Genomic DNA, 8697 nt, shown 5'->3' on the forward strand with positions numbered 1-8697 from the left:
GATTCTTATAGACTGAAGTCAGTTTCAGGAAAATCATTACAAATATGTTTTTCTTCTAGATTGGTGGACTTGATGGAAACATTAGGTGTACCTAATGACTCATGCACACAGTGTATGTGGTAATATTTCTCACCACAAAGCAAACTAAAAATCATTAGAACAAATTTACAAAACCCCTTAATTTATTTCGTGAAAAAGTTTAAAATTTACAGGTATATTAAGAGTTCTTAAGATTTTTTTAAACAGTTTGACGATGTTTGCTTTTAAAATTAGACCAAAATCAGAAGCCGCACAGCCAAAGACTCTAATTTAATGCCTGGCTTGCCCTCCACTAAAGCCAGTTCAGCCCTCCACTTTCAATCAAAACCATGAAGTCATCAGTATTACTTCAGCTTGCCAAGCTTTGGCCATTTCTGTTTTTTCAGCAGATTCCCAAACCACAAAACTGGTGGGTGCTGATTGGCCAGCGGTCGGCCTGGCCTATTGTCTCAGTGATGTGTTTGTTGTAGCCCCAGTTTCTCCCTATTCACCCCGTCAAGCGCTAGTGCTATTAGCCTGCTGGAAATCCGCCTGTCTTGGCATTATAGGATCTTGTTGTATTTTGTCAGGTAACCCTGTCCTCATAAACGTCTTCATAAAAGGGGTTGATTAAGGTAAGATAACATGGAATTTTGTCTGATAACTGTTGGTGTTCATTTAGTAATGTGTTTTTATTAGTTTTTATTTCTTCATGCTATTTTCTCCTCGTGGAGACACAGCTGCAGCTCTATGAGCTCATCAGAGAAAGTTTCAGATATTAGTCATTGCTGTAAAATTGACCGACCAGTTTTTGTCTCACTTTAGTGTATTTTAAAATGTCTCTATATATCTACACACACACACACACACACACACACACACACATATATATATATATATATATATATATAATCAGTTCCATGGAGACAAAGGTTTACACTCTGCAGCCAAATAGATACAGATAAGGATGGCTTATGTGTTTGTGAAACTGGAGATGCAGTGAATGAAAAAACATTAAAACCCAGTCTGCTCTAGAGGCTAAGGATAAATGTAAATCTTATTCTTATTCTCTCTATCTTGTCGGGTCAGTTTTCTCAGGTATTTTACAGTGAGAGTTGGAGAATTTCAGGGGAAAAGGTTGAGTGATGTGATTGAGAGGAAATCGTCAGCCTTGAGGTCAGTGCCAGTCACAATCAAGGCCGCTCTCCAAACGAAAAGAAAATTTATGTAGCTGTTTTATCCTGGCTTGGAAGAAAATAATTTCTTAAAAAATCATTAAAGCCAATTGGCTTACTGATTATTAAATAAAATGATTAGAATTTTCTATATTGCCACATTACACTGACAGTCTGAGACAATTTTCTGGTTTCAACCAAGGCAGCTGCTGGGACTTGCCGGAGAGGCTGCTCAGAGGGGAATGTGATCCTGCGAAAATACAGAGCTCTTCAATGAATACACAGAGCTCTTCAACGAGCATCCCGTTCAGGTTTCAGACATAACAAGATATATCTATCTATCATGCTTTCCCTCCCAAAAAAAACATCCATGACAACTCTCAATGAGACAGAGAGGATGGCTGCAGGATATTGCATCCAGGTGGAACAATGGGCAATAGATGTATCAAGTATCAAAGCATCGCTGCACTCCACACAGGCTGGATGTGTGTGCGTGTGTGTGTGTGTGTGTGTGTGTGTGTCTGCACTGGGGATGGGGGTGTATGTAAAGCCCATCTTCAGGGGCTGATCTCCTAGAGAACAAAGTGGAGCATACACACACAGGCAACCCCACAGCTCAATCCATTGGAAATAATATGTTCATTATAATGCAATTACTGACATTTAGACCCTCTCTCCCTGAAGTGTGTGTGAGTGTGTGTGTGTGTGTGTGTGTGAGGTGGAGAGAGGAGGGGGCCCTGCCACTGACCACTGATGCTAAGTGACCTTCTGTTCCTCTGTATGTGCCTGTGTGTCTGCAGGTGCAGGATGTACAGCTTTATGGGTGGAGGTTTGTTCTGTGCAGGCGTGGGGAACATCCTCCTGATCGTTTCCACAGCAACCGATTACTGGATGCAGTATCGGCAGTCCAGCAACTACATGCACCAGGGCCTGTGGCGCTACTGTATGCCTGGGAAATGCTTCCCACACAATGACAGCATCGGTAAGTGTAGATGTAGATGGCTGGGAAACTACTAACTTCCTGTTTGCTCTTCTTCTGAAAGATGGAGCCATTCTAGAGGCAGAAATCATTTTATTGGCTGAGGTAAAGCTCATCGGGTGGATCCAAAGATTCAACTTTTTTAAAGTGTTATAAGCCTTGATAAGCCATTTTATTTGTGTATAATTTACAATTAGAATTGTATTTCTTCAGAGACAGCTGTGTCAAACATTCAGCATGCTATTAAATAAGTTTACTATGTGGACAGCAACATGTTCTAATATATGTTCTAATCTCCCTAATATTTTGAAATTGGATGTGCAGCTGAGCTAACTCGCTAGAGTTAAACTGAACTGGGATCAGTAACATATAGGTTTCATAATGTTAGGTAGCCTCTGTCTTATCTCTCTTTTTTTATTACTAGACTTCAGTCTTATGTTAGAGAAAATTGTGACTTTCACAAACACATAACATTTTCAAACCACCACTGCATTTCAGTGTGACTTACACAGAGAATGTGTACATTTGTTCAAAGGTCCCATATTATAGCCTAAAAAATCTGAATGCATAAATACTGAGAAAGTATCAAAACGCTCAGTGCATAGAGAGAAACACAGAGTCCGTATTCAGAAACTGTGCCTTTAAATGAGCTGTTAGGACTTCCATGAACTTGTGATGTCCCAACTATACAATAGCCCAAATCACTGTGACTTCATGCTAACGACATTCACTTCAGGGAAGACAACTGGTGATTGATTTCAATTTTACAGATACGTAAAATCAGCAGACTTGTTGATTTCTGTTGTCATTTTCATCTGGAAGTGTAACGAAAATATATGGTTAAACATAGCGGCCTGACCTATCAGGCATTACTGCTGTTTTATGAACTTTGCTGTTTTGCTATCATCTTTGATAAAGTAAATCTACTGGCATGGAAGCTGTGGACAGGGCCCCAGCAAAATGTATTTTAACCACCTAAAAATCATTATCAGTTTAAGTGTATGCTATATCTGAATATTTGCTGTGCTTTATCTTACACACTAACCAATCAAGGCAGTGGAAAAACAGCAACTGAGTGTTCTGCTAACTGCTAACTCTGACAGCAAGGTAAACCAGTGAAAATATTATTTCTAATAATTTTTTTTTTGGTAGCTGAAATCTAACCATCTGAGGCAGGACCATCTGCTCGGTGACCTCTGATTTTATATACGTGACGCTGGGGTTTTCTACCCATAAGCTACTGTAAATAAACATTGTGATTAGGTCTATATAGACTTTTTCAAACTTGACAACATAAACACTTTAACTTGGTCCCCTTGAATTTCCTGTTGAATTGAAAGGTTTGTTAATGCAAAAGCTGACAAGGCAACTATAAAAGAAGGAAAGAAAGAAAAGTAGGAGGTCAATTAAAACATTCAAATTTTGCTTTGGAGCTTGGTGCCACTTCTATTGGAGTCAATGGGGCAGGTTACGCTTGTTTGTTTTTCTTGTTATTGGTCTCCAAACAGGTCACAGATCTGTCTCAAGCCCCTGTTTGGTCCAAGATAGCCAACGTTACATCATGATACATGACCAAACTGGGCAGGTCTGACCTGTTATCACTGTTAAAACTAGGACTTGACGGATTTACATTCTTACTAATGTTGGTCATCTAACTTTGATTAGGTAGCACACATATAGGTCATGAGTGATTAAGCTAGAGAGGCTGTAACATTTGCTATCATTCACCAACCCCGCAGCTCTCTGTTTCTTTAACACCTTCCCCAGGATTATTGCTTACTGACATTTACGCTTAAAATCAATGTAGAGCAACTCAATAGTTAGCTAACATTACCTAAAAAAAGTGCAAATACTAACTTAATTGACAAACAAAGTAACAAGTACTGTAAGTGATGGAAATGATGATTTATAATAACTTGTCGATTAGTGCCACCTCCTGGCAATTATGGGAATCACTATCTAACATTAGCACTCCTAAATATTATCAAATATCACTGACTGTTTAAAGTTTAGTTAGCTATTGATAACCAAATACATGTACCTGCTAATAGCAGGTAGCGTTAGCTATCTTGGATCCAACAGCGGCTTATAATGCAGCTGATACAACTTACAAGTAAAGTAAACACATTTAGATTAAAAAAAAAAATCCGCATCACGTAATGTGTGTCTTTTTTTATTTTTCAGTCAAAGTTAAAACAACATTAGATATGATGGGTTATAGTGTGATTTGCTGTGCCTGCCCCTTTGACTCCAATAGAAGTGGCACAAAGTCTGGCTCCAATGAAAATTGCAGTGCCGTTACTGATGTCATATCCTTACCTTCTTTTATATTTTCCATGGTAGTTGACAGGAAGTAAACAGGGATCAAAGCTGTTGCCCTAGCCACAGAGCAGCAAAGAAACAGTTTATAAAGGTTGAAAAAGCCGGTACAGTCATTCCTCAGCTGAAATGACAGTGGAGAGATGCCAAGACCTGAAAACACTGACCAATCAGAGCAGACTGGGCTTTTTCCAGAGGGAGTCTTAAAGGGACAGGCACAGAAATGAGGCATTTCAGACAGAGGGTGAATATGGATATATTCAGGCAGGCAGTATAAAAAAATTAAACTGTTTTTTTTATACTGCAGCATGTAAACAAGTTCTAGTACAACACCAAAATACAAGTATGAACCTGAAAATGAGCACAATGTGAGACCTTTAATCAGAAGTAAAATGCTATGATATTTTGATATTTAAAAAACGTTTATGGTGGTGGTAATATTTTGGTTATGATTATACTTTATTTACTGTGGGAAAAAATACATAATATTATCTGTCTACATAGTTGTGTTATGTGTTTGAATGCTTCTATTGAAGATTTGCTGTGTAAATTGGGATTTCCACCTGACATTGATGTTATTAACAAAATTGGTCTATTTCTTTTTATGTTTACCATTCTTCATCATATTGGCTTGTTAACACGACCTGACCTGGGTCACATCTCTGTTCATTCACTTCTGATGACTTGCAATGACCCCACCGGTGACTCCTTTTGACATTTGACCCTGTCCACAGCCCACTTAGACGCCACTCGTGCCCTCATGATCCTCTCTCTTTTGGCCTGTTTCATTGGCATCATCATTGGCATTATGGCCTTCATCCATTACTCCTCCTTCGACAGGTTTGACAAAACCTTTGCTGCAGGCATATTGTTTTTCATCTCATGTAAGTTCAACTCAATTGTATTGTTTTTTTGTTGGTTTAGTTTGAGCTGTAATTTGCATTTGATTTGACCTTAATCAAATTCAGAATTTTTTTAAAAAGTCAATTTTTTTTAAAAAAGTGTAAAAAAATTCTTTATATTTTCTTTTCCTCAATTTATGTATTTTTTTTCTGCCCAGGCTTTTTAGTGTTTCTAGCAATGGCAGTGTACACTGGTGTGACTATTAACTACTATGGGAAACGCTATGGAAACTGGAGGTTCTCCTGGTCCTATATCATTGGCTGGGTGTCAGTGGTGCTCACCTTCTTTTCAGGTAACTATGCAACCCAACAAATCAAACTACATTAGGTTTCCTCTCTTTCACAGAGGTGCCATCAAATTCTTTGATTCATCAGGGTTCCACTCATGGTGTGTTCAGGGACGGTGTGCTGTGATCATTTTCTTCTAAATGGTAACTTCTTTCCAAGATAAAGCCTTGAGTGAGTTCTTGGATAAGCAACCACTGCACTCAGTAAGGTGTCGATAAAATCACTGCTTGGAGAACTTATTTATGAAGTCATGGCAAGCAACAGGCTCAAACTACTTTTAAGATTTAAGATTATTTTACATTATATCATGTAGTACTGTACCTTTTGAAAATTCAAATGTAGTATAGAAGATAAAACTGTATTCACCTCCTCATATTGCCAAGGGCCTCAACTTCTACCTGCATGCCTGGCTAATGGTTTTCATACTGCATGTACTATGTGTAATAAAGAAAACGAAAACTACAGAGACTATCTGATATAACACAACGTGACAACTCACTTCCTAAGCACAAAACAGTCAAACCATACACGGGTCAACCCATAGTCAAGCAGCTGAATCAATGATGTGACATTATCAGTAAGTGATGCTTGTAGTAAGTGCTCATCTCTGAATCCTCCACCACGCTGTGCAGTACCTGCTGTTCAGCAGGCCTTTCACTATACTGAATATGAAAATGGTTCAGAGGTAAACAGCATCCATATGCTGAAAATACCAGGATGTGACACTGTTTGGCTGAGACTGAAAATATCGGCAAAATTACACACTAGTAGAGTTATGATAGCTAATAAGTAAAGGTGGAAAACAACAATACCATGATACACATTTATTTCAAGAGTATTGTTTTTTTCTAATTTGCATGCATCAGTTGGCTATCAAATAAACAGCACATTTATTGTGTTAACTGTATAGATTTTGTATGCACTACAATAGAAATGGAATAGCAAAGGACGTTAAATATGTGCCTGAATTGTTTAGAGTTGTTTGCCTCAGAATTACATAAAAAGACAGTTTATCAAGTTTTCACTGAACATGCCCCCAAAATAAAATTTCCCCACTGGTTTCTTGTACTTCTGTTGAATTAAGATAACAGAAATCACACATAGACCAGTTGTGCATATTGTGTCAATTAACAACAAATATAACACTGCAAGTTATATGTGTTAAACATAAGCATGGATGCTCCCACAAAATCACACACAATGGTTCTCCTTTTATCTAATGTAAATTGAAATATATCATTTTAAGATACATGTCATTTATATTTGCTGGTGGCAAACTAAGACCTACCCTCTACCTTTCTTCTCAGGTATATTCTATTTGTGTGCCTATCGGATGCATGAATGCCCCAGGGGTGCTAACTCTCATTAGAAGATTCAGACCATCATCCAGACATGAGCCATGGAGTATGATCATGAGAGCTGCATCGAGGCTGCGTGGAGATTCTCACCATCAGTGCAGAGCTTACATCTGGAACATGAATCCTCAAAGTTTAAATGATTTCAATAAAAAAGACTGGGGAGAATGTGACTCTTTATTTTCATCCACAGGCACTGTGCACAATTTAATCTCTTCCTTCCTTTCCCTTCTTTTTTTGTGTGTCTGAGAGCGTTTTTAGAGGCTGGCCATCTGGCTCTGTGGCACTAAGAGAGTGCCCCATTCGTGCTCCCTGACCTTAGCTTTAAATAAGTGTCCATAACCATAGAGAGTTGTTTTAAAATAAAAACAGACTGTCTAGATGTCTAAAAGAAAAAACAAGCTTTCTTTTTCTGAAGACTGAAAATGAAAATGAAAGCCACACAAAGCAAATGACATATGTATAGCTCATCCATGATTGCACAGTATACGTGTTACCTGGCAATTCTGGAGAATACAACTGACGTGGATACACTTTCGAGGAATATTATTGGAAAAAATATAATATACTGAAGATATAAAATACCATAAGCCATGATTTTGTTATCAGAAAGTAATGATCTGAGGTATAAACCGAACAAACCCAGGAAGCTTGTTCCTAACTTTAACTATTTCTATATTATAGAAAAGCTATAGGGGTAAAGAAATGACGTAGTGGACATATTTACCATGGATTAGTACTATTGATTATGTACGCCTCAAATATCCTCCTCTTAATGCCTTTATTCGTTTGTTCTACCGTCCACTATCACCAACACGGCTGCTCTGAAAATACAAGCCCAGTATTACCCGTGCGCTGCTGCAAACCTCTTATCCAAACGTGCCACTTAACGGAGTGACGCACTGTCTGACCGGCTCAAATTTTTTACTTAATGAAATGGCCACAAAAAGCCGCTTAACCGCACCTCGAGAACGGATCCTTAAGACGATTTCATCACCATTTGTTTCATTTACTTTCTAATTTTCCCCTAAAAGCAACTTGTTATCCTGGTGCGCTCCATAAAAGGGATTGACGCACAGCCAGGTGCAGCAGGGTTAACTCCATCTGCTTTGGCCACGTCTTTAGAAAGGTCTTTCCTTTTCTGCTGCTATTCTTAAACGTCACCTTACATAAAAATAATCTAAGAAATTATTGTTTAAAATATAGTTTTGACAACAAAAATAATAATAATTGTAAGTGTCTTGAATTACTTTTCTGACTAATACTCCCTCGATGGAAACATAAATGACACAATAAATATCTTAGAGAGGAATGATGTAATGACATCATCTAGCAGCAGCTTTAGGAGTTGTTACTGAGTCGTCTTCAGGTAGAGCTAATGTACAGTCCCCCATATGCCAAAAGGTGTCTGATTTGCAACCACCCAGCTTTGCTAATTTACATTTTGAGCGCACGCGTCCATTTAACACAAGCCTATGCAAACTAATGTAGCAGAACAGCACTTTTCCATCGTAACCGATTCCCAGTAATTAATTTGTTCTCCCTCCATCTGATCAAATGGAAATCCTGTCCTCCAGCCCAAGGATTACAACTTCCGCTCTAACATCTCCCTTAATTGCCTAATAGCATTGCAGCGTGAATTCTGCCTGCATTAAGACACT

At 38.3% G+C, this 8697-nt stretch overlaps 1 protein-coding gene across 1 annotated transcript; it reads left to right on the plus strand.

Moving 5' to 3' along the window:
• Positions 1-508: 508 nt before the first annotated feature.
• lim2.1 (lens intrinsic membrane protein 2.1) lies at positions 509-7209 on the plus strand. Its single transcript, XM_033651735.2, has 5 exons — positions 509-653; positions 1994-2175; positions 5226-5375; positions 5552-5686; positions 6989-7209. Exons 2-5 carry the CDS (start codon positions 2001-2003, stop codon positions 7048-7050), a joined length of 522 nt encoding a protein of 173 aa, XP_033507626.1. The 5' UTR covers positions 509-653; positions 1994-2000; the 3' UTR covers positions 7051-7209.
• The last annotated feature ends 1488 nt before the right edge of the window (positions 7210-8697 follow it).

The sequence above is a fragment of the Epinephelus lanceolatus genome, chromosome 11, assembly GCF_041903045.1.
Source record: "Epinephelus lanceolatus isolate andai-2023 chromosome 11, ASM4190304v1, whole genome shotgun sequence".
In the NCBI taxonomy this organism is placed as follows: domain Eukaryota; kingdom Metazoa; phylum Chordata; class Actinopteri; order Perciformes; family Serranidae; genus Epinephelus; species Epinephelus lanceolatus.